This window comes from Mustelus asterias, chromosome 1, assembly GCF_964213995.1.
Source record: "Mustelus asterias chromosome 1, sMusAst1.hap1.1, whole genome shotgun sequence".
NCBI lineage: Eukaryota > Metazoa > Chordata > Chondrichthyes > Carcharhiniformes > Triakidae > Mustelus > Mustelus asterias.
Genome location: NC_135801.1, coordinates 18979545 through 19006876, shown reverse-complemented (window position 1 = coordinate 19006876; position 27332 = coordinate 18979545). Strand labels below are relative to the sequence as shown.

Here is a 27332-nt window from a genome sequence, read left to right as displayed (position 1 = left end):
TACGCGTTTCATGGTCGGGCGCCCGAGCAACATAAAATTCTGGCTAATGTTTCAGGTTGATGATCTTTCATCAGAATTTCGCTCAGAATCTAGCTCAATGCTTGTGCAAGTATATATATTCTGTGTTCCTCCCCAATCTTCCAACACAAAGTAATCCATTCATGTGGAATGACACCAGACCCTTCATTATTTTAAGGATCTCAATCTGACCTCGGAGATGAGCCTATATCGAGAACAATTCCATTTGGTTAATGATGTTCTGTTTTTGAATTCCACATGCATTTTTCATTGAATCTTCCACTGAATGGAATAAATAGAAGTTTCAAAGACAGCAATAAAGGATATATACAGCATTGCAAATGATAGCAGGATGGTTACCAATAGCAATTTAATGATTACAGGGGAGACTGCTAGCAACTTTTAAAGGACTGAACCAATAATTCAGTGACATGAGTTCAAATCCTCCCAAGGCAGCTGGGGAACTTACTTCAATTATTTAAATAAATCACAGAATAGAATCCTAGAGTGCAGAAGGAGGCCATTTGGCCTATCGAGTCTGCACCGACCACAATCCCACCAGGCCCTATCCCCATAACCCCATGTATTTACCCTAGCTACTCCCCCTGACACCAAGGGTAATTTAGCATAATCAGTCCACCTGTGGGAGGAAACCGGAGCACCCGGGAGGGAATCCACGCAGACACGGGGAGAACATGCAAACTCCACACAGACAGTCACTCAAGCTGGGAATTGAATTCGGGTCCCTGGCGCTGTGAGGCAGCAGTGCTAACCACTGTGTCACCGTGCCATCCACGTTTAGTAGATTAGCCATGGTAAATGCATCGGGTTATAGGGATGGGGTGGGCATGGCATCATTAATTTGCCTACATTCCTGTTGTCCTAAACCCATCTTTCCATTGGTGGAATAAAAGCCTTTGCTATTCTTACATCCATGGGGTTGTTGCCTAGAAGCCTCGATGATTAAATGTGTGCCATTAATGTACTTTAAAGAATCATGCCACCCAGAAAAACAACTGTGGTCTCTTTTCTGCAAGGAGGTGGAATATTAAAGTTCTGGGAAAGTAAAAGTGGGCAGCAAGCTTCGAAAGGGGAACACATTTCTTCCCTTGCTGCCCTTCAAATTTCTAACCGCCATTGAAAAAGCCAGTCAAATGGTTATGTTGCTTTGTGTAATTACAGCCACTGGTATTCTTTCCAGTTGTATCACAGCTTGGTACGGCTCCTGCTCTGTCCAAGACCGCAAGAAACCACAATGGGTCATGAACAAAGCCCAGTCCATCACACAAACCAGCCTCCCATCCATTGGCTCTGTCTACACTTCCCGCTGCCTCAGAAAAGCAGCCAGCATAATCAAAGACCCCGCGCACCTCGGACATACTGGGTGGAATTCTTCCAAAAAAAATTCAAAGTGCTGAATTCGCAGGAAAACTGGAGTAATTCATGCTGTTTTTTTCAGTGGGACTTCACACTCGAATCGCCCACACTCTGTGCACTCAGAGGCCACCAACGTGAATATCATTACATTTCAGGGGGCTGGGCCTATTCACGCTGGAGAGCCTGAAACCAGCGAGCCTCAGTGCATGCGCAGTGGCTCCAACTATCAGCCCCCCGTTTGCTGGTGAACTTGATCACTGGTCAGCCCAGGGCCCCCACACTGCTTCCCCCCCATACCCCCTCCCCGCAGCCTAGTTGCGCCCCGCCCGACCCCATCCTGGGCCGCCCTAATCTCCAGCCCCTACCCAAAATAGCTTTCCCCCCCCCACCTCCACCCAGGCAGACCTCCCAGCAGACCCAGCCCCCTGGCTGAACCCCCCCCCCCCACCCCGATCGCTGACCTTCATCCTACCCCCATGCAGAGTGGCAGCGGGACCCCCCGCCCTCACCAATTGCCCCCTAGGCCCCACCCCAATAGGCCCTCGCCTTGGCACAGCCCCATGCCCGATAGCCAGTGCCAAAGCGCCCCCTGACATGGCCAATTTACCCCTTGGGCAGTGCCAGGGAGCACAGGCTGGCACTGCCAGGGTGCCCATGCCCAGGAGGCACCACCCCCCCACCACCCAACCCTCTGGGGGGGCCGCAATTGCCTTCTTCACTCCAGCGGGGTCATCTTGATAATTCCCCAAAAGTGGGGAACTAGTGTAAACCCCACTTGAGTGAAACACTCTGGCGGGTGGGAGGGGCTAGCGGGCCCAGAGACTTCAGTCCCAGGTCCACTAATCACATCTAATTTTAATGTCATTTAAATAAAAATAACTTATTCTTCTTCCTGCCAGCTTCCAGTGCGGATCTGACGGCACCGGAAATCCGGGGTTGGGAGATGCACGCTCTGCGGAAATGCGTGCGCAAATCCTGTGCATGCCCGGACGGGAGATTCTCCCACCCCGCTGTGCTAGAAAACTAGTTGGGTGGGAGAATCGCCCCCACTCTCTTCGATCTTCTTCCGTCGGGATAAAGATACAAAAGTCTGAGGTCACATACCAACCGACTCAAGAACAGCTTCTTCCCTGCTGCCACCAGACTTTTGAATGGACCTACCTTATATTAAGTTGATCTTTCTCTACACCCTAGCCATGACTGTAACACTACATTCTGCACTCTCTCCTTTCCTTCTCCATGTACAATATGCATTGTCTGTATAGCGTGCAAGAAACAATACTTTTCACTGTATACTAATACATGTAACAATAATAAATCAAATCAGAACAATAATGTTGCGACTATAGATTTGTACGAAGGGAGTTCTACTGCGTACATTAAGTTGCAAAGAGTTTAATAAAATAATATGAAAAATATAATGCAGCAACAGCAGTGTGAAAAGGAAAAGTCAATCACTGAATTAAATTACAACATGGTAAAAAAGCTCTTAATCTCAGGTTTAGAATGTAAACAGCACTGATACCCAGAGGTACATCTGTTTAAACTGTTGAGCAAAACTAAGAAATCAGAAAACATATGGAAATTCAATGAGAGACAGTTTTGAGTAACACAATGAAATTCAAGGATATAATTCAATGCATACATTTAGGGGAGGTGATGGTGCAGTGGTATTGTCACTGGACTGATATTCTAGAGACCCAGGGTAGTGGTCTAGGGACCCCAGTTCCAATCCAACCATGTTGAAATTGAATTCAATAAAAATCTGGAATTACAAGTCTAATGTTGACCATGAAACCATTGCTGATTGTTGTAAAAATCCATCTGGTTCACTAATGTCGTTTAGAGAAGGAAATCAACCACCCTTACCTGGTCTGGCCTACACGTGACTGCAGATGCACAGCAATATGGTTGGCTCTTAAATGCCCTCTGAAATGGCTTCATAAGTCATTCAGTTCAGGGCAATTAGGGATGGGCAATAAATGCTGACCCAGCAAGTGATGCTCACATCCCATGAACCAATAAAAATATGGTGGCAGTGTGTGGTACAGTTCACTCAGCAAGTCCATTTCATTGTGGCAACATGCATTTTTAACATGTTCATTAGAGCTATGGATAGTGATGGTAGAGGCTCCCCCCTTCCTTTCCATCACATGGCTAACCAGGTATCTCTCCCGTTCTTACCACCTGCCATGTGTTGGAAGAATTTGCAGAGTGACAATCTGTTTGGCCCTGCTATGAAATCACTTTTCTTGGACATCAAGTCCTGGAGTGGGACTTGAACCAGAAGCTTCTGGCTCAGAGGCAGGGATGCTATCCATTACACCACAAGCCTACTATTCATGTAATGTGTCGGCGGAAAATACAAAATCATTTTGGGATTCACAGAATTTGACATCTTGCATATGGGTGATTGGGTCTTCTTTTCCAATGGATGAGATGCATGTCTGGGTATGCTGTCTGTACTTACACTACTCTGAGTGCACCATTTGGGTAACAGTGTCCTCATTATCTCCAATGTAACAACTATAATATCAGCCTGAATGTTTACAAAACATTCTAACAACCAAGTCATGTTACTAATGTCGACATTCTGTTTGGTAATGTGCGGATTCCATTGAGTGCAACTTTTATACAACTCAAGTGCTCCGAAAGCCTTCAAATATCATGGATTTTAACATCATCATCTCGAGCCATTGTTACTGCACCCATCTAAGCACAGTGCAAAGAACAGTAGGGCTTTGAAATAAAGTATTTAGTGCACACATTTGATCTTTATTTAAATAATACCTGACAGCATTTTCATTACCTAAACAAGAAAAACGTACCACAATAAGATGTAAAATACAGAAGTATTGAACTCATAATTTGCTGGTGTGACATATTTTTACCTTTATTGTTCCAGGGCCGTGAAGTTGAATCACTTATTTATGACAGTTTCAATGCACCATGATATTATTGAAGAATGTGGATCACACAGACAGTAACCCACTGTGCTCCAAGCCGCCAGGGAATCAACATAGCCAGCTTAGCGCAGCTAGATGTGGTTCTATATGAACATATTTCTCCCACTATGTACTGAATAGAATACTTCACTACCAGCTAGCATTTATTTCCCTTATAAGAAAAACTGCACAACCATCCACACCTCCGGCAGTTATTGCTTTCTTCCGCTGTGGTAAACTCAATGAAGGAACTCATCATTATTACTGCAAACACCTCCATTAATTTTGTACGGTATACTTCAGTATGGGGAGGTCTTGTAGCACTGTGTGTAGTATCCCGCCTCTGAGCCAGAAGCTCTGGTTTCAAGTCCCACTTCAGTATTTCTTAGCTGTCAAACATTGCACGGTCAAACAGGTTTGAAAATCAACTTGCAAATCGATCCAAAATCTGCCACTGGTAGGTGGTAAGAACGGGAGAGATTACTCATTAGCCATTTGGGTAGCAGGGTGACAGAGTGGTTAGCACTCACAGTGCCAGGGACCTGGGTTCAATTCCCAGCTTGGATCACTGTCTGTGTGGAGTTTGCACATTCTCCCCGTGTCTGCATGGGTTTCCTCCGGGTACTCCGGTTTCCTCTCACACTCCAAAGATGTGCGAGTTAGGTTGATTGGCCATGCTAAATTGCTCCTAGTGTCAGGCGGATTAGCAGGGTAAATGTGTGGGGTTGCGGGAATAGGGCCTGGGTGGGATTGTGGTTGGTACATACTCGATGGGCCAAATGGCCTCCTTCTGTACTGTCGGGATTCTGTGATTCTATGTCATGGAATAAATTGGAGCCTCTACCATCACAATCCATAGCTCTGAGCTACAACATGCACGTAAAGGTCTATGTTGCCGTAGCAACTTGGAGTCCTCGTGGGCATGGTGGGACATGGTAGCTGAATGGTTGGTGTGGATCAGATAGGTGTCGAAAGCATGGGGCTTGATACCCGTTTCGGTTGAATTAAATTCAGGACCTGTCTCCTTGCCTTTTCTATGGCGAAGATTGTGGCACTTTGGGTCGGATCTGCCCTTTGGGCGGAGAACTGAGGAAGAAGATTTCAAGATGCATCCAGAAGTATCAATTAATAAAATTGGAACTTAATGTTTTCTGTTAAACCAGTCCTGTTGAAGAAAATTATTTTACACACATTTTGCATGCCCCATAATTCATGCTATAGCTTTTGATGAGTGTGTAGGATGCTGGATATTCATTATTACTGAGTCTGATCCTCACAAAAATAGAAAGATATGCATATATAAAGTATCTTTTACAACCTCAGAACATTCCAAAGTGCTTTAAAGCCAATGAAACACTGTTGCAATGTAGGAAAGACACATGAAACTCCCATAATAGCAACGTACGAATGCCAATTTTCAGTATTTTAATAAAATTGAGTGAGGATGAAATAAATATTGACCAGGACATGTGGATAAATCCTCTTTAATATAATGCCATGAAGTCTTTTACATTTACCCAAGAGGGGAGATGGAGCCGTGGTTTAATGTGTTGTCCAAAAGATGAAACTTCCAACATGGAAGCTCGGTATGGTAGTGTCAGCCTAGATTTCTGTCCTAATGTCCAAGAATGGACCTAAACCTACAACCTGCTGAACCAGAGGCAGGAGTGCTACCAACTGACTGGCACACAAAGCTAGTTCAAAACTGAAAACTAAATCAACAAGGCAGGCTTTTAACTATCTATTTCAAATGTTACTAACCTGTGGATAATATGATAGCTCTGCAGATAGTCGAGGGCTAGAGCGAGTTCGCAGATATAGAGTTTCACTGCTTCTTCATTGAAATGTACATTTTGCTGCAAATGATAGCGTAAATCTCCACCCAGCAAAAGATCAACCACCATAAACATGTCTTCCTCATCTTGGAATGAATACCTGAAAAAAAAATACACTTCTTTTAAAGCATGAATATGAATGGTAAGCTTGCTTATCGAACTTTATTTATTATTGTCATGAGTAGGCTTACATTGACACTGCAATGAAGTTACTGTGAAAATCCCCTAGTCGCCACACTCCAGCGCCTGTTCGGGTACACTGAGGGAGGATTTAGCATGGCCGATGCACCTAACCAGCACATCTTTCGGACCGTGGGAGGAAACCGAAGCACCCAGAGGAAACCCACGCAGACACAGGGAGAATGTGCAGATTCTGCACACACAGTGGCCCAAGCCGGGAACCTGGGCCCCTGGCACTGGGAGACAGCAGTGCTAACCACTGTGCCACCATAATGAAGACGAGCTTACAAAGAACAAGAACAAAGAAAATTACAGCACAGGAACAGGCCCTTTGGCCCTCCAAGCCTGCACCGACCATGCTGCCCGTCTGAACTAAAACCCCTCATGCTTCCAGGGATCATATCCCTCTATTTCCATCTTATTCATGTATTTGTCCAGATGCCCCTTAAAAGTCACAATTGAACTTGTAGGAGAACATTTAAAGCAATGGACCAGGCTTATGATTATGTGGGTCTTCCTCGTGCTATTTTCACATCAGATGAGTAAACTAGCATTCAAAATTATTCAAACAGATTTTGGAATAAATCTTTTATGAATCTACTGAAACATATCCTTAGTTGTTAATGCTAAAGCAAAATATCGTGTATTCTTGGAGCTTGCGGTCGAGATAAAAATGATAATGTTTGCTGATTTGTTACTGTACGGGAAAAATGTTACTGAATCATGAGGGTGTTGGGAATGCATTCCCTAATTCCCACAATGAGTATCAAACTGTTGAGGCTTCTAGCCAGCCAATTAAATCATCTCGTATGTACAGCCATCTCTTCTTGGGTGTCAGGAGTATAAGTTGTCGCTTCATGTGTTTGGTGATTGCGAAGCTATTGATCAAATTTGTAAATTAAAAAGAAATAAAAGCAAGTAACTCTTAGTTTCCCTTCATACAAAGAGGCGTTCATTTTCTTTTACAAAATGTGCTCCTCATTTTAATGCAGAAAACCTGGAAATGCCTGAATTATTCTACATCTTCTGGCTCTGATGCCTGAACTGCTGCAGGGCTCTCCTGATCCCCTGGCATACCTTTGGCAGCAAGTCACAGAAGCTCCTGGGAAAACAGCAACAGCCATTTTTAGCCACTCATGCCATTTCTCAAGATGTTGTACAAATCGCTAACCCAGAGAATGCATGCAGCCATTCCAGGCACTTGCATTTTGTACAGTCACAACAGATGAGCAAGAATGGCAAAAAAATAAATAAAGGGATTTTCACCTACTCCATGGGAGGAAACACATTCTGCTCTCGTCCTGGAGTCTTAAGCTAAGCACTTCATTCACAGGTACAACATTGGTCCAGAATATCACAAGTAGCATTCGTGCCACACAAATGCCAGGTAATAATAATCGCCAATAAAGACAATCTACCCACTGCCTCTTGACACTTGTCACCATCACGGAATCCCCCATTGTCAACATTCTTGAGATTAGTTGACCAGAAACTCAACTGGACTCGCCACATAAACACAATGGCTACAAGAGCAGGTCAGAAACTAGGGCTAGTGCGGCAAGTAACTCACCTCCTGATTCCCCAAAGCCTGCCCACCATCCACAAGGTGCAAGTCAGGAGTGTGATGGAATACTCCCCACTTGCCTGGATGGGTGCAGCTCCAATAACACTCAAGAAGCTCGACACCATCCAGGACAAAGCAGCCCGCTTGATTGGCATCAAATCCACAAACATCGATTCCTGCCACTATCAACGTGCAGTAGCAGCAGTGTGTACTATCTACACTGCAGAAATTCACGTGGATTGCAGTGATTCAAGAAGGCAGCTCACCACCATCTTCTCAAGGGCAATTAGAGATGGGCAATAAATACTGGCCTCGCCGGTGATGCCCATGTCCCATGTATGAATAAAGAAAAAAAACCAATACTGGAAAAGGAGATGCTTGAACTATCGTACAACTGTCGTACAATATTTTTCACCTTTTCAGCTACTAATAAAAGAGTTAGTTAGGCAATGCCAGCTATGACCTACCATAGAATGTCACAGTCACATTTATATTCAGAATATTCAGAAGATTTCAGATAAAGCTCGGCACAACATCGTGGGCCGAAGGGCCTGTTCTGTGTTGTACTGTTCTATGTTCTATGTTCTAATATTATCAAACATACCCTTGTCTGCAAAGAGGCTTGATACAATGTCCTAGGCATACCACCATAATGGCAATGCTCTTCTAAGCTTCAACATATGATTAGAGAAATTGAGAGCTATTTTACAGAATCAACAAGTACCTGGACAGTGATATGGATTTCTAATTGCAAGGAAATTGGTCACCCTGATACACAAATGTTAGCAAGAAGATCAGAATTAATAAAAAATCAAAACAATCTTCATTTACTACAAAATTGTGCTGTGCAGAGTTGATATTTTCTATGTTCTATAGATATAGCCCTTGGGGCTAAAGGGATCAAGGGATATAGAGAGGAAAGGGGGGGGGGATCAGGATACTGAATTTGATGATTAACTATGATTATAATGAAAGGCGGAGCAGGCTCGAAGGGCCGAATGGACTCCACCTGCTTCTATTTTCTATGTTTCTATAAAGGACAACTGAGATTATTTGGAGTTATGAAAAGAATCAAAATAAAGATATTTGCCAAACACAGAGATTACAGACACAAACATGGTAGTTTGTGCCTCATCAAAGGCACTGTATTACCAGAGATTGCATAAATATCACATATATATTTATAGCACATATGCTGGTGCTGTTCTAATGGCGGGAATTTCCGACCACACTTGCCCCAAGGCTGGAAGTTCCCACCTGAGGTTAACGCACCTTTGCATGGTCCGTCCCTGCCTGCTGTGATTCCCATGGGGGATGTGACGGGAAAATTCTGCCCAATATGTTTTTTGATGTTACTTGAGATTACACTGGTAGAGATTCAGTAAACACTGCATTATGGCATTATGCTACTAATAGAATCCATAGACTCATAGACTCCTACAGTACAGAAGGAGGCCATTCAGCCCATTGAGTCTGCACCGACCACAATCCCACCTAGGCCTGATTCCTGTAACCCCACATATTTACTCTGCTAATCCTCCTGACATTAAGGGGCAATTTAGCACGACTAATCAACCTAACCTGTACATCTTTGGACTGTGGGAGGAAACCACAGCACCTGGAGGAAACCCATGCAGACACGGGGAGAATGTTCAAACTCCACACAGACAGTGACCCGAGGCTGGAGTTGAACCTGGGTCCCTGGTTCAACCACTGTGCCATTATAAATCTTACATACAAGTGAAGATTAGATCAGTGTCATCCAATAGAAATTGCCAACTGGCCAAAGGAGTGGCTATGAGTATACATTTTTAGCTTCATTTGCTAAACTTACACAAAATACTTAATATACACAGAAAATACAGGTAAATATAATTCTCATGTGCCCAGTTATTTTAACCATACACGTTACTCCTGGCTATGAAGTATGGCAAACTGTGAAGCAGCTCCTGTGCCAGTTTCATGATCTTCACTCAACCACAGTGAAGTTCTACCCAGCCAATGGTGCTTTGTAAAATAATGGCCAATACCCGTTTCCATGCTACAATTTATAAATGTACTAACTGAGATTAGGTTGTTATCATACAGTGAGATTATATCACCAGAGAACTCATGGGCTGGAATTTTACCTCCCCGCCCGCCGCGGAATCGGAGCAGGCGAGGGGCGGACAAGAGGAAGGTCCGTTGATCTCGTGCAGGACTTTACGGTTTCGGGAGGAATGAGGCCATAAAATCCCGCCCATGGACTGGATACGTAACACTTGCCAAGACTGGATAACCAGAGACTGAGTAAATAACAAACGGTGGTCCAAGAAGGCAGCTCACTACCACCTTCTCAAGGGCAATTAGGGATGGGCAATAAATGCTGGTCTAGCCAGCGAAGGTCTCATCCCCGTATCTGAATTTTTAAAAGCACAACAGCTCTTCCAAGTAGGAGAAAAGTATCACCTGCCAGCACTCTCTCAGCACAGAACTGAAAATTAAGGCAAACATGCGTGAACTAAGGGTTGAGTAAGTATCACATTTCAGTAGAAACCCACAAGGATGAGTTGAGTACCACATGCCGATGTCAGGAATTGGATACACACCACATCAGCTCTGATAAGTGAACCTGGCTTTGCCCTGGGCCAATGTAACACACATCCAGCATAGATCGCAGGCTAATGATGCAGTGGAAGCATTGATGTATCTTCTTTCAAACCATAGGACGTTGAGACCAATTTATTGTTTTATTTTTGCTGTCATTGAGGTTTGTTAAGTCAGGACAGACTTGGAATTGAGTTTGAAATCTTCCTGTATGTCTCAGTATCATACCATATTGTGTATTTATCCACTGAGCCATCCACATAGTTCTATTGCTACTGCTTCCTCTGTGATGACTTTCTACTGATGTGATTATGTGAAATATAGAGACTTTGAATAGACAAAAATAATTTAGCCAGTGTAGTAATCTGCGATGGGATTCTACCAAAAAAATTCTAAGTGCCGAATTCACGTAAAAACTGGAGTAAATCCCGCTGGTCTTTTCAGTGGGATTTTCAAAATGACTCTTCCACACTCTGTGCATCACAGAGATCCCGAGCGTGAATCAGGCTGAAAATCTGTGGGCAGGGCCTACTGCCGCTGGAGAGGCCGGCACCATAGTGCTGAGCAGGCCACTGAGCATGCGCCAATCTGTCAGCACCAAGATCGGCACATTCGCAATAGTTCGCAATTCCACCCTCCCTATCACCGGCCAACTCAATTGCTGGCCAGCCGCGCGACCCTGCATTACTGACTGTGTGACCGCCACCACCCCCCCTCCCCCCCCACCCCCGAATCGCTGGCCTCCTGAATGTGCCCAGGTCAGCCCCAAACCCCCAACCTCCGCCCATCTCGATCTCCCCCCACCCCTGCAGTCCCGAACACCCCCCGCCCCCCCCCACCCCGATGGTTAGTCCCAATCGCTTGCCACCCTCCCTCTGTCACTAATCCCAGTGTCAAGGTGCTCCCTGGGTATTGCCGGCCTTGGGCAGTTCCAGGGAGCCAGGCTGGCACTGCCAGATTAGAAATGCCCAGGCAGCAACCCACCTTACCCTTGACCTCCTGGGAGGCCTCCATGGACCCCCTTCGCCCCAGCATGGTCGGACCGCCAGCTGCCTGCTAGTGGGGAGCTGTTGTAAACCCTGCTGGAGTGAAACACCCCTGGGCAGGGTGGGGGTGAAAGAAGCTAACGTGCCCGGAGACTTCAATCCCAAGCCCACTAATGATATACTAATCTCCAATAACAAAATTTTCCACGCCTATTTTTGGTATGGAGCCGACAGCGCTAGAAATCCAGTGGACCGTGGAGTCCAGTCCAGTGGGAAGCCCACTAAACAGCCTTCGCTTAAGTCTTCCGGCCCGCTGTGCAACGTGCTGGGAGAATCGCCGCTCCCCTTGGATTTTCATTTAGTCGGGATGACTCAGGCTCCCTTTAGAAATGGTAGCCATGACCCGATTCCGGGTTTCCCAACTCCATTCCTGGGTTTTCCAATTTTCAACAGGTCCTTTGAAGGGCACTGTCCACTCAGGTCAAAAGCCTGTGGCCTGCACTCCAGACCTGACTGGGATGAGGAGGAATTTCTTCAGCCAGACGGTGGTGAATCTGTGGAATTCATTGCCACAGAAGGCTGTGGAGGTCAGGCCAATGAGTGTCTTTAAGACAGAGATAGATAGGTTCTTGATTGGTAAAGGGATCAAAGGTTACAGAGAAAATGCAGGAGAATGGGGTTGAGAAACTTATCAACCATGATTGATGCTGGAACAGACTCAATAGGCTGAATGGTCTAATTCTGCTCCCATATCTTATGGTCTGGGTCCATTGTGGGATTTATCAGGAAACAGAGGTATGTTTAAGTGATCTATAATTGCATTGTTAAATATTAGAAATAAGGTATAGATTTAAATGGGTTTAATTTAGTGTAGGGAAGGGTACAACTCTAGTTAGGTTCATGTTAGACAAATGTGCTTGAATGTGTTTTTGATTTCAGTTCAAACTGTGGTTCTATTGTAACAGAAAAAGTAAATGTGAGCTTGGAGAAAGAATGAGATGTTGCTTAGCAACCAGTAGCCACTTTTAGGGAGAAGACCTTTAGCGTTTTGGTGTTTAACTGCAACCAGGCAATTACAGATAGGATACTGGAGACGGAAGAGCTCTGAGAGTCCTACAGGAAAGCCACACAATGGAGTAATGAGCAAGAAAGCAAGTTTCAGAGAAGCAAAAGACAGTTAGTTTTAGAAACTAAGGAATGAAAAATAAGCTCCAGGAGGTTTGAAGTCAAAGAAACTATGAGAAAATATTATTGGAGCAGGCTATTATTCACTGAAGTTAAATGCAGACCTGTAACAGGAAGATTGGATGAAATTGGCTTGAGAAAAGCCAGAGATCAAAAGCAGTCACAAGTTTGGTGTCATTATTTCCAGCCTTTGGAAACCATAGTATTCTGTTGGGGACTGAGTACCTGAGAGTTTATATAGAAATTTGGATGCTGTGGCAATTCAAGACAAAAGAATACTGAAGGGAGAGTTGGAATACCTGGAGGTGGATCCTTGCTGAAAACAGGGAAAGCATTGCTTGAAAGAAGATTTTAAAGTGTGTCTTTTTGAGAATGGAGTTTAAGATCCATGTGCATTTGTGAAGATAAGGGGGAGTGAAGAAGTCTTGTATTATAGTCAAACTTTTCATGTTTAATAAATGTTTTTTTGTTGAAAACTAACTGGCCTTCCCATGACTCTGTTCCTCCACGTGTTCTAAAAAAAAGTAAAAGTTACAAATGTTTGAGCCAGGGTTACAATCTGGGATCTTCCTATCCCGGAGTAACATCCACTGGGATCATATCAGGATTGGCACTTCCTATTACTCCATAGTTTTCATGGACTCAAGCCAGGCTTTCAATTAATCTTTGTTCACATCACCACAGAGGAATCTGCATAAGTAAACCTTTTAAAAGATAAGTTCAAACTGTCCCCCTCATGCCCCCCCAATGCAAGGTATGACCTGAACACATCCCCTATGACCCTTCATCATTCCATGCCAAGCTCTGGCACTTCTTCCTATTCACTCACGATACCATATAGAAGCAACAAATCTTACATTGACAATAGAAAGAAAAGCTTTTTAAAAAAAGTCATTTGTTGATAACTTTGCATTTTCTTAAACAAAATTCCTTTCAATATAGGGCAATCTAGGTGCCAATCAGCAAAAATGTTTAAAGATTCAAAAGCTGAAACTGCACTTGATACTTCTTAACCTAGTGTAAACCAACATTGTGCTATTGGCAGCAGAGATCAGAGAGCCAGAACTGTTAATCAATCAATGTTTTCCATGGGGTGTAGGTGTTTTAATAGTCTAATGGATTTCTGGGCTTTCAGCCAAGCCTTGTCATGTATTCTTGGCTCAGAGACCAGACACTAATAATGTACTGAAAAACCGAGCTCGAAGGAAAACATTGCTTGATTGCTAGTTCTGAATCTCTGATCTCTGCTGTCAATTTCATAATGGACCGAATCTTCCAAGAAGAAGCAATCAAAGCCTGAATGTGTCTGCTCCTATTATTTTTACACAGCGTGGAACTCTGCCTTTCTGAATTGTACTTCTGAACCAAGCCTCTTCAGAATTGTGGAGCATACCTGCTCTCGGATTCCTTCCTCCTAGAATCATAGAATCCCTACTGTGCAGAAGGAGGCCATTCAACCCATCGACTCCCTGACTGAAGATCCTACCCAGGGACTTTCCCGCAACCCCACCTATTTACCTTGCTCACTCCCCTACCCTCCTCCAAGGGTGAGATCATCGGAGGAAGCCAAACCATGACTCCTTTTTATGGCATCAGCTGTCGTATTTTGGTAAGTCTTGGATTCACTAACACATCAAAAAGCTTTGGGACGCCAATGTTGGAATACAGAGTAAAATTTTGAAAATTTACCAAAAATGCCAAACTTGGAGGTGAAGCAAATGGTGGTTATGACAGCTATTGAATGTAGCAAGACATTGATAGGCTAACTAAATGGCCAGGGAATTGGCAGATGGCATTCAATACAGAGAAGTATTGCATTTTGTCAGAATAGGGGGAGGCAATAAGGTCAGAATTGTACAATTCTAAGGTGTGCAGAAGCACTGCCACTTACTTTGCCCACACTTATTCACCATCATAGAATCACCTCCAAGTTTGGCATTTTTGGTAAATTTTCAATATTTTACTCTGTATTCCAAAATTGGAGTCATTTATAGAAATATATTTTAAAAAGCAGTGTTCCATGCACTGACCCTTGGGGAACACCACTGTCTACCATCTTGATCCACATTTTCCACAATAGAATAGAGAGACTTTAATGCAAATATGTTAACGAGGATACTAACAAAACCTAAAATTCCCAAATGTCATTCGCTTGTAGTATTAATATAAAACCATAAGACATAGGAGCAGAATTGGGCCACTTGGCCCATCGAATCTGCTCCACCATTCAATCATGGCTGATATTTTTCTCATCCCCATTCTCCTGCCTTTTCCCCATAACCCCTGATTCCCTTATTAATCAAGAACCTATCTATCTCTGTCTTAAATTCACTCAATGACAGCCTTCTGCGGCAAAGAGTTCCACAGATTCACCACTCTCTGGCTGAAGAGATTCCCCCTCATCACTGTTTTAAAGGATCGTCCCTTCAGCCTGACATTGATGCAGAGATGCTGGTGTTGGACTGGGGTGGGCACAATAAGAAGTCTCACAACACTAGGTTAAAGTCCAACAGGTTTATTTGGTATCACGAGCTTTTGAAGCGCTGCTCCTTCATCAGGTGAGTGTTGACACACCTGAGGAAGGAGCAGCGCTCTGAAAGCTCGTGATACCAAATAAACCTGTTGGACTTTAACCCGGTGTTGTGAGACTTCTTACAGTATTAATATTGGTGTTTTACTAAGGAATTTTAAGTAAAGCTAAATGATGATACCTTATGACATCTACTATGTGCATATTGATTAAAAAAAAGGAGAGTTTTCCACCTCAGCTTTGGGCTCGGAGTACCTTTAATCTTCTAGTTTACTGAATTATGAAGGGAAAATACATTTCGAACACGGTTACAGATCAGATACAATCTCCTGCAATTTATTTTGTCGAATGTGTTTCTAATATCTGGATGCTCAGAAATCAACTTTGCACAAAAGCTCGATTCCCAAGCAAGATTAATCTCATGAAGCTGTCACGATGGTTGAAGATAAGCTCCATCTCCAGTTTATATCACATATGGAATGGCACCAAGTGAGCAAAACCGTGAATTGCTCAACAGAAGCTGAACTTTTGTTCAAAAGGTGTCCTTCCAGCGATAATAATCCCTTACTGATAAAACACATTCTGTCTTTGGCTACAAAACAATGAATTCCTCCTGGTATATTACACACTGTTGCAATCTGTGTGTCTTCTCGTAAGACTGGAATTGTGATTTCAGCGATACAGAATGGATTATTCAGAAACCTCTAGTGAATATAACTTTTACCAAAATCTTTGAGCGGATTTATTTTTATTCATTGGCTCCGGAACAATTTAAAAGCAGTTTTCTTTCCAGATGTCAAGCTTGACTTATTTAACCCTCCCACAAACTGAAATGACATTTTCAAATTACTTGGCAAACATACACAATCTAGATTAAGACTTGAGGAAGTACACATCAATGGGCTGCATTGTTTTTTAAAATTCATTCGTGGGATGTGGGCATCGCTAGCTGGGCCAGCATTCACTACCCGTCCTTAATTGCCCTTGAACCAAATGGCTGAGAATCCGCTCTGACCAAGGGTCATCCAGAATCGAAACGTTGGCTCTATTCTCTCTCCACAGATGCTGTCAGACCTGCTGAGATTTTCCAGCACATGTGGCTGAGAATCCTGTTAGGATACCAGATCAGAAACCCCAAGGTTTCTATTCTGAAGCCAGACTAGACCCCAACAATTTTCTATTTTTGCATTAGAGTGAAGATGTTTCACTCCAGGCATGATTCTACAGACAAACTAGGGAGCTCTTATCAAAACAAACTGTATTTAACAATATGGCAGCACAGTGGTTAGCATTGCTGCCTCACAGCACCAGGGACCCGGGTTCGATTCCTGGCTTGGGTCACTGTCTGTGTGGAGTTTACTCATTCTCCCTGTGACTGCATGGGTTTCCTCCGGGTGCTCCGCTTTCCTCTCAAGTCTAAAGATGTGTGGGCTAGGTGGATTGGCCATGTTAAATTGACCCTAGTGTCAGGGGGACTAGCTAGAGTAATTGCATGGGGTTATGGAGATAGGGCCTGGGTGGGATTGTGGTAATTGCAGACTTGATGGGCTGAATGGCCTCCTTCTGCACTGTAGGGATTGTATGGATTCTATGAACGCAGTTTAATTATAACAAATAAATTAGCTTAACCTTTAATTGACTAATACTTAAACATGACAAGATACAAGTCTGAACAGCTAACCTATCACTATGAGTTCCAATCAAGCAGTATTTCTCTTATAGACCTAAACCTCTCTAAAACTGGTTAGCAAATACAGATATACTTACTTTGACTTGGGTTACCAGGCTTGGAGCTTTCAAAAAATCTCTGGAGAGAGTGTAACAGAGAGACACCTGTTTCTTCTAGCAGGCCCAGGCAGCAACTGCGCTTGGTTTGAAATGAAAATGAGACTGGCTTTCCTGCAAGCTTAGCTCCTCCCATTAATCACATAACTCTCTGCCCCTGTCAATCAACCTAATCAAAGACTCACATGACTCTGCATATCTGGTCTAAAATCCTGGGAGAACTTAAATAAACAAGAGGTCCCTTAACTCCACAAAGTAACATATTCCTTGCTAAAATCAGTTATTTTCCTGCTTTCTTAATATCCGCTGCAAGTGAGTTTATTTATTAGTTACGAGCTTACATTAATACTGCAATTAAGTTACCCTAGTGCCATACTCTGGCGCCTGTTTGGGTATAGTGAGGGAGAATTTAACATGGCCAATGCACCTAACCAGCACATCTTTGGAGTGTGGGAGGAAACCAGAGCACCTGGAGAAAACCTACGCAGACACAGGGAGAACGTACAGACTCCACATAGACAGTGACCCAAGCTGGAAATTGAATCCGGGTCCCTGGCACTGAGAGGCAGCTGTGCTAACCTCTGTGGAAATCGACTCTTGTAACCAAACACTGCCTCTTAAAGCAACCCCACCACCTTACACACAGAATATATCAAAATAGCACAACCTATTTCAGAGGACATTTAAGAGTCAACCACATTGCTGTGGATCTGGAGTCATATGTAGGCCAGATCAGGTAAGGTAAAGATGGTGGATTTCCTTCCCTAAAGGACATTAGTGAACAAGATGGGTTTTTACGACAATAGTTCCATTGTAATTTTTAGACTTTTAATTCCAGGTTTTTATTGCTGTGGTGGGATTCAAAACCAGGTCCCCCAGAGCATTACAAAAACATCAAATGTTAGAAAATCCCTGCAGGTCTGACAGCATCAGTGGGAAGAGAATAGAGCCAACATTTCGAGTCTAGATGACCCTTCGTCAGACCCATAGCATTACTCTGAGTCTCTGGGTTACTAGTCCAGTGACAATACCACAATGCAACCAGAAGGGGGGAGGTGCAAGCGGGCAGCTGGCCTGCCCACCTACTGTCCCCGCCGAAGGAAAGTTGGCTGGAAGTCGACTCTGCAGCACATTATGGACATGCTAAAGTGGGTCACAGTCGGACATCCCCTCTACCCCTCACTGGGGAGAGTGCCCCACCCTTAGGGGCTGTCAGACAATCGGATTGGCCAGCGGCTTCAGCAGTCCAGGCCACACTAAGATTTCACTAGGTAGCGGGCACTGTCTGGACTGTGGCTTGGACCAGAAAGAAGGGCCAATGGATCCGGGAGTGTGGTTAAGTCCGGAGTATTGGGCAGAGGGGGTTTGGTCTGTTTAGGGAAGAGACGCAGGTGGAGGGGGAGTGGCGTTTGGAGAATAGGCAGATAGGAAGCAAGTGGGTGGTACAATCTTTTGGGGGGGGGGTGGGTGCCACCCATGTGCAAAGGGAGTCCGCACCCCCAAGATAGTTCTTGCCTTTCCTTCCTGGCCTTCCAAAAATATTGTTTTTTTTTTAGAAACGGCCTACCTAATCCGTCCGCCTGCCCACACCAACTATATTATGCTCAGGAAGCATATAATCAGGGTTAACTGGCTTGTTAACAAGCTCAAATGACCCCTAATTGTGTTTGGAAACATGTCGTGTGGACTGCCGTATTTGGCACCCGTCCACCTATCATGTGAGCTCAGGGTGGGTAGGAATCCAGCCCAATATTTCAGAGGGTCCCACTTACACATAAACTATGAGATGAAAACTGCTCGACAAATCAATCGAAATAAGAAAAACATTTAATATTTTGTTATATCGAAAATATTTAAATATCGCTCTTATCCAAGGTGGGATTCAAGGAGATGGAGTGTAAAATAATTATTTTAAACATATTTTCCGAATGATTTTCATTCATATACAACATAACTCGAGATATTAGGTTTTGCAAATGTTTCACAACAGAAAATTATGTCAGGGCAATTTTTTTGCAATTTACATAATTTACCAATTTTAATTTAGCTGTTGATTTTGAAGATTTGGTTTTTTTTCCAAAACAAGCAAACATCAAATAAACCCTAACTATTGATTTTAGTGCAGTTGAATCACACACTATAGGGAAACCTTTATGAAGTGGGACAAGGGAATTGGTCTAATTCCCTACTCTAACTAAGCAAAGTGATTTTACATTTGTGAGCTTCTTATCAGCTTAAAAATGTGAAGGTAAATTGAAAGCAAGAACACGTCAGACTGCATTCTGCAGCAGCTTAGATACTTTCTTAAAGTATCAGCTTTGACAAAGGGTCACCTGGATTCGAAACGTCAGCTCTTTTCTCCCCCTACAGATGCTGCCAGACCTCCTGACATTTTCCAGCATTTTCTCTTTTGATTTCAGATACTTTCTTACCGGTGAACTCCATAGCAACAGCCTTTTTGTCCAACATTATGAGGTTGGAGGGTGAGTTTTCTCAAAATTGTACAGAGCATTGGATCAGGCGGGAAAAGCTTTGTGAACCTCGCTGGGCGCACTACCAGGGGGTAATGCCCAGTCTTGTCCCTCAACCCTTGGGACCGACAGGTACCTCCCCACCCCTGGCGTGGTCAAGTGATTCGCCTTGGTGTGCCAGGGGCAGAGGACGTGTTGTGAGCAGGCGCTACGGTGTGAAGCCCAGTAATTAGATTTAAATTAATCAAAATGTATGGAAATCAGACCCTTTCTGGGTGTAAACATGATTGTGTCACCAATGGGTGATAAGGGTGTGCGGGGAAGATCTCAAACTGCGATCTCACCGGCGCAAATCCCGTTTCTGGCCGTTTGCAAGATTTAGCAGTCTTTACAGGATTTGAGTCTGCAGCTAACATGGCCGCTAGATCGCGGCCTTTATCTATTCTATGTGTCGTGCTCCCATATAAAATTAATAAAAGAAAATTAGCAAAAGGCAAAGGAGCTCATCAGGGTGGTGTTGCAGGACTCCTGGGAAGCTCACCGAGTTGTGTTTGGGAAGTACTTGCAAAAAGCAAACATGGAATGTATGTCCAGAATTTAAATCAGTGATAATGGGATGAAGAACAAAATTTGAAAGTCACAGCTCAATTATATTCTACTTGAAGGAAATGTATAACTGAATCACTTGCACTAAAAGTAACAACTGAATAAAATGCAGTGATGGGGCCTACACAACTATTATGCCTTATTAATAATTTATGTTAAGTTTATTTATTATTGTCACAAGTAGGCTTACATTAACACTGCAATGCAGTTACTGTGAAAATCCCCTAGTCGCCACACTCCGGCGCCTGTTCGGGTACACTGAGGGAGAATTTGAAAGCCACTGTCATCCACTTCCTTATTAATGTGCCTTTGTAAAGAAGGTCTGAGAGAGATAAGGTGTTGTGGTTCATCCTGAGCAGCTCCGTGACACAGGACTCTGTGCTCCACAGGCTGTTCCTCGGGAGGCACACTGAGACAAGAACAAAGAAAATTACAGCACAGGAACAGGCCCTTCTGCCCTCCAAACCTGCACCAACCATGCTGCCCGACTGAACTAAAACTCCCTACCCTTCTGGGGACCACATCCCTCTATTCCCATCCTATTCATGCATTTGTCCACATGCCCCTCAAGACAAACATCAACTGCTGATGGAGGATCATTAACTCGGTATAAGACGCTCTTTGGTCAGGCGGAAATTGGTCTTCAAGTACAAGAAGTTGTCCCTGACCGAATGTTGCAGACTGGCACATTCCAAAGCCCAGGACTATGTGATGAGGGATGCATTAAAGCTTGGGGCAGTCGCCACAGAGGCACAATGAGGAAGGTCGCTGACTAAGAGCTTTCAGCCATGGCGAACTGTGGAATTCTATAGATCACCTCCCACCCCCCCCCCATCCCCAGGGCTGTATGATCACATTGAATGCATATGGTGAATATTACATGTATCCTAATTGTATGGAAGCATCTCAGAGTGCAACTTGATCAACGTAGAAAACTTTAACATGTTTGTACCATTTATAATGACCATTCTGAAATGTCTATAATATTTCTTTGAAATATTGAATCGTAAGTAGAGTACCTGAATATTATAATAATAATATAATATCAATACACCGTGTGTGAAAGGCCACTTTGAAACGTTTGTAATGTTCTTTCAGATATTTTATGAATAAAGTATATTTTTGCAAAAATCTCGACTTTAAATTGACAATTATGCAACTGATGTTGATTTACTGTGAGGGAGCTCAAACTGCCCCATTTAACCTCTGATTCATTTGGATAGTTAACCCTGTCTATTAATTAGCTGTATATTCACAGTTTATAGTTTGGTATTGCTGATGATGATTCTGAAGTTAACGAACAATTGCTAATACTTACCTTTCACAATTAGAAGAATGAGAGTTGACCTTGTTGAGAAACATGGGATTCTCAGGGATCTCGACAGGGTAGATGCTGAGAGATTGTTTACCCTTGTGGGAGAGTCTAAGACCAGAGGACATAATCTCAGAGTAAGGGGGTCGCACATTTAAGATAGAGATGAGGAGGAATTTCTTCTCTCAGAGGGTAGTGAATCTGTGGGATTCTGTACCGCAGAGCGTTGTAGAGGCTGGGTCATAGATCATAGAATCATACAGTGCAGAAGGAGGCCATTCAGCCCATTGAGTCTGCACTGACCACAATCCCACCCAGGCCCTATCCCCACAACCCCATGTATTTACTCTAGCTAGTTCCCTGACACTAAAGGGCAATTTTAGCATGGCCAATCCACCTAACCCGCACATCTTTGGACTGTGGGAGGAAACCGGAGCATCCGGAGGAAACTCACGCAGACATGGGGAGAATGTGCAAACTTCGCATAGACAGTGACCCAAGCCGGGAATCAAACCCGGGTCCTTGGCACTGTGAGGCAGTGATGCTCACTACTATGCCACCATGCCGCCCAAGTAAAGTATGTTCAAGGCTAATATAGACAGGATTTAGATCAGTAAGGGAATCAAGGGTTATGGGGATAAGACAGGAAAGTGGAGTTGAGGATTGTCACATCAGATCTGTCATGATCCCACTGAATGGTGGAGTAGACTCGATAGGCTGAATGGCCTACTTCTGCTCCCATGTCTTATACTTTCATGGTCTAAAATCTGGCATAGTTTTATTGGTTTGAAGGTTGCTAAGGTATATAATTCAAACTGTCGTTACAGATGGTACAAACATGTTAAAGTTCTCTACGTTGATCAAGTTGCACTCTGAGGTGCTTCCATACAATTGGGAGGGGGCGGGGGAGGTGGTCTATAGAATTCCACAGTTCACCATGGCTGAAAGTTTGGCAAGTGAAATCTATAGTTTGTTGCCGGGTGGTAACCTCTAAACATAAGCTGAGTGGGTTAAGGGTTCATTTGATAGTGAGATTAATGTTTGTTGGCATACGGATCCTCGTGCTCTCACTTCACGAAGTCTGAAGCATTGAAAAGCAATATGCATGCCGCCAGCTGCACAGAAAAAGAAAAGATTTGCGTTTCTGTTCCAAAGGCAGAAAATAATACTTATGGATTCATTTACTAACCTCAGGTTGCCAGTCTGAGGCACAGTGTCAACACAGCACTCCACTGACTCTATGCAGGTTAGCATAGACATCAAAGGTGAGAAATAATGACATTTTTACCATGAAAAGAAGGCACGAATTGAAATTGGTTGGACAGCAGTGAAGGTGATGGGACTGAAGGTTAGGAGATACAGCCTCTTGAGACAGAGCTTTTTGAACGGTCTCAGAAAGTGTGCCTGGGGTTATACCTCCTGCTGGATGAGTAGTGATGGGCTGGACCGACTCTTCCCCTGATACTGCCTGCCTCATCTGTCTTCTATTACAGCCTTCAGCTGCCCTTCTCTCCCAAGTCTCTCATGTAATGGCAAATTCCCATCCAGAAACCCATTGTGCATCTTTCAAATATGAGCCAAAAGGCAGGTTACAGAATATAATAAAAACTAACCAAGCATATATTTTTCTGTATACATCCAATTATTGTCCAGGTTTGAGGAGACACAGAAGTTAATAACACGTTGATTTAATCTCTTTCTTACATCCAGAGTTGACTATAGAATCATAGAATCATAGAAACCCTACAGTGCAGAAGGAGGCCATTCGGCCCATCGAGTCTGCACCGACCACAATCCCACCCAGGCCCTACCCCCACATATTTTACCCGCTAATCCCTCTAACCTACACATCCCAGGACTCTAAGGGGCAATTTTTTAACCTGGCCAATCAACCTAACCCGCACATCTTTGGACTCTCATACTCTTGCTCTCCTGGCTTGCTTCCCACATTTGACCCTCCATAAACCTGAGGCCATCCAAAACTCTGGTCCGAACCGGCACCAAATACCATTCAGAAGAACACAAGAAATAGAATCAGGAGTAGGCCACCAAGCCCTTCAAGCCTGCCTTGCCATTCCATACGGTCATGGTTGATCTATGCTGGCCTCAACTACTTTTGTGTCATTTCCCCATTACCCTCTATTCCTCTATCTATCAAATATTTATCCACCCCCTGTTTAAATACTTCTAATAATCCAGCCTCCACCACCCTTTGGGGCAGAGAATTCCAGAGGTTCATGACCCTCTGTGAGAAGAAATTTCTATGCACCTCAGTTTTAAATGACCGGCCCTTTACCTTGTAGCTATGATGCTTGTTTGAGACTCTCCCACGAGTGAAAACATATCTACCCTGTCAAGCCTCCTCAGGATCTTATGTGTTTGAAGGTCACCCCTCACTCTTCTAAACTCCAAGGAATATAGACTCAGATTATTCAGTCTCTCTTGATAGGACAACCCTCTCATCCCAGGAATTAGCCTGGTGAATCTCCTTTGGATGCCTCCAATGTTACTATATCCTTTCTTTAGGCAAGGGCACCAAAACTATACGCAGTATTCCTAAACATAAGAACATAAGAAATAGGAGCAGGAGTAGGCCATCTAGCCCCTCGAGCCTGCCCCGCCATTCAATAAGATCATGGCTGATCTGACGTGGATCAGTACCACTTACCCGCCTGATCCCCATAACCCTTAATTCCCTTACCGATCAGGAATCCATCCATCCGCGCTTTAAGCATATTCAGCGAGGTAGCCTCCACCACCTCAGTGGGCAGAGAATTCCAGAGTTTCACCACCCTCTGGGAGAAGAAGTTCCTCCTCAACTCTGTCTTAAACCGACCCCCCTTTATTTTGAGGCTGTGTCCTCTAGTTTTAACTTCCTTACTAAGTGGAAAGAATCTCTCCGCCTCCACCCTATCCAGCCCCCGCATTATCTTATAAGTCTCCATAAGATCCCCCCTCATCCTTCTAAACTCCAACGAGTACAAACCCAATCTCCTCAGCCTCTCCTCATAATCCAAACCTCTCTTCTCCTCCAAGACATGCCAAAAAAACTGACCTCCTGCTCCCAGCTTGTTGATGAGGCCTCACCAACACCCTGTAGAACTGCAACAAAACCTCTCCTTATAAATTCTAACCCCTTTGCCAAAATGTTGTTTGCCTTTTTGTTGGACCTATCTGCTAGCTTTTTGTGATTTATGCACGAGAACACCTCGATCCCTCTGCACTTCACTCACTTGCAGTCTCTCTCCAATTAGATAATAATCTGCCTTTTGATTCCTCCTACTGAAGTTCAGAACCGTACACTTCTCCACGTTACACTCTATTTGCCAGGTTTTCGCCCAGTCACCCAATCGATCTATATCCTGTTGCACAATATCCACATCACAAACTGCCCTTCCACCTATCTCTGTATCATCAGCAAATTTGGAACCCTTACATTCTGTTCCTTCCTCCAGGTCATTAATGTAAATAGTGAACCATTGCTGGCCAAGAACTGATCCCCACGGTATGCCACTAGTTACATCTTTCCACCCTGAAAAGGTCCCATTTATTCCAACTCTGTTTTCTACGTGACAGCCAGTTTTCAATCCATGCCAACCCATGTCTTCCAATTCTATGGGGTTTTACTTAATGCACCTCCCTCTCATGCCTCTTTACCTATCACCCCTGTGCCTACTGACCTGTGGCTTACATTTAAGCAACAACTTGATGTTAAATTTTTATCTTTATTTTCAAAACTCTCCACCATCTCTTCCCACCCTATTTCTGTACTTTACTCGAGTCCCACAACCCCTTCGAAATATCATCTAGTTCTGGCCTCCTGAGCATCCTCAGTTTTAATCATTGTGACAATGGTGGTCAATCTTTTAGCTGGCTGAGGCACTGAGCTCTGGAATTCCTTTCCTACACCGCTAGCTTTGTTTGGGATACCATTCTATCCTCACAGGGGAGACCACTGGCAAAAAAGGCAACTTCCTTGGCCCCAATGATTCCCCTGGGGAGGTTTTACACTATAACTGACAGAGCCTTCCCTCTCATCCATCCTGAATTTCAATTTGTATTTACCTCCACAAGGATGCTTCGTCTTGACCTGGCCAATCAGCGTCCATCTCTCCCAGTGGTGCTGCTGAGGTTAGAAACATAACTAGAAGCAGGAGTAGGCCATCCGGCCCTTCACAGCCATTCGGTTTGATCATGGCTGATCATCAAATTCAACATCTTGATCCCGCCTTGCCCCCATATCCCTTGATACTTTGGCATGAAGTGCTATCTCTAATTTCTTCTCGAAATCACAACGGTTTGGCCTCAACTACATTCTGTGGGAGTGAATTCCACACATTCACCACTCTCTGGGTGAAGAAATTTCTCCTCACCTCAGTCCCAAAGGGTTCACCCCTTATCCTCAAACAATGACCCCTCGTTCTGCACTCACCCACCATAGGGAACATTCTTTCTGAATCTACCCTGTCGAATCCTGTTAGAATTTTATAAGTGTCTATGAGATCCCCTCTCACTCTTCTAAACTCCAATGAATATAATCCTAACTGACTTAGTCTCTCCTCATATGGCAGACCTTCCATCCAAAAAATCAGCCTGGTAAATTTTGCTGCACTCCCTCTATAGCATGGACAGATAAAGACACCAAAACTGTACACAATACTCCAGGTGTGGCCTCATCAACATCCTATACAATTGCAGTAAAACATCCTTATTTCTATACTCAAATCCTCTCGCTATGAAGGTCAACATAGAACAGTACAGCACAGGAACAGGCCCTTTGGCCCACAATGCTGTGCTGAAAGTGATGCCAAATTATCTCATCCCTTTTGCCTGTCCTTGGGTCCATATCCCTTTATTCCTTGCATTCCTTATCTAAAGCCCCTATTGTATCTGCCTGCACCACCACCTCTGGCAGCACATTCCAGACACCTAAAACTCTGTAAAAAACCTGCCCCTCACATCTCCTTTGAACTTTCCCCCCTCTCACCTTCAGTGCATGGCCCCTGGTATTAGCCATTTCAACATACCATTTGCCTTCTTTACTGCCTGCTGTACCCTGTGCCCTTACTTCAGTGACCAATACACGAGGACACCAAGGTCTCGCTGAGCATCCACCTCATTCAATTTACATCCATTCAAATAATAATCTGCCTTCCTAGGTTCTGGAGCTGCCAATCCTCTCTCTGACTGATCTCACTGCATCATGAGCATGCCTGACATCCTTGATTGGATGGTGGGCCCTTAGGCAACTCACCTCAGGTAAAACAGCTGAGCCTGTCCCGCTGTTCTGAAATGAGCCACATTTTGACCCAACATCAGGGTCTCAAAACCCACAGGAAAATCCAACCCCTTATTTCAGACATGATGGTGAAAGAACAAACAGTTGCTACACAGATGTTACTGGGACTTGATGGTTTGAGTTATAAGGAGAGGCTGGATAGACTGGGACTTTTTTCTTTGGAGCATAGGAGGCTTAGTGGTGATCTTATAGAGGTCTATAAAATAATGAGGGGCATAGATCAGCTAGATAGTCAATATGTTTTCCCAAAGGTAGGGGAGTCTAAAACTAGAGGGCATAGGTTTAAGGTGAGAGGGGAGAGATACAAAAGGGTCCAGAGGAGCAATTGTTTCACACAGAGGGTGGTGAGTGTCTGGAACAAGCTGCCAGAGGTAGTAGTAGAGGCAGGTACAATTTTGTCTTTTAAAAAGCGTTCAGACAGTTACATGGACAAGATGGTTATAGAGGGATATGGGCCAAACGCGGGCTTTTGGGACTAGCTTAGGGGTTTAAAAAAAAAGGGCAGCATGGACAAGTTGGGCTGAAGTGCCTGTTTCCATGCTGTAAACCTCTATGACCCTGTGACTCCCTGACCATGGTTTAAGTCTCTGAACAAGTTTATTAGAAGTAATTGGTAAGGATGAAAAATAGACTCACGCCATTTTAGGGGATTT

General features: G+C 44.0%; 1 protein-coding gene across 1 annotated transcript in view; it reads right to left on the bottom strand.

The window, feature by feature from the left end:
• LOC144497645 (serine/threonine-protein kinase 32B-like) overlaps positions 1 to 27332 on the bottom strand; it is a 193363-nt gene that overhangs the window by 104741 nt on the left and 61290 nt on the right. Inside the window, exon 3 of the mRNA XM_078222893.1 lies at positions 6102 to 6275. Coding sequence (XP_078079019.1) covers positions 6102 to 6275 — 174 coding nt within the window. The remainder of the gene's footprint in view (positions 1 to 6101; positions 6276 to 27332) is intronic.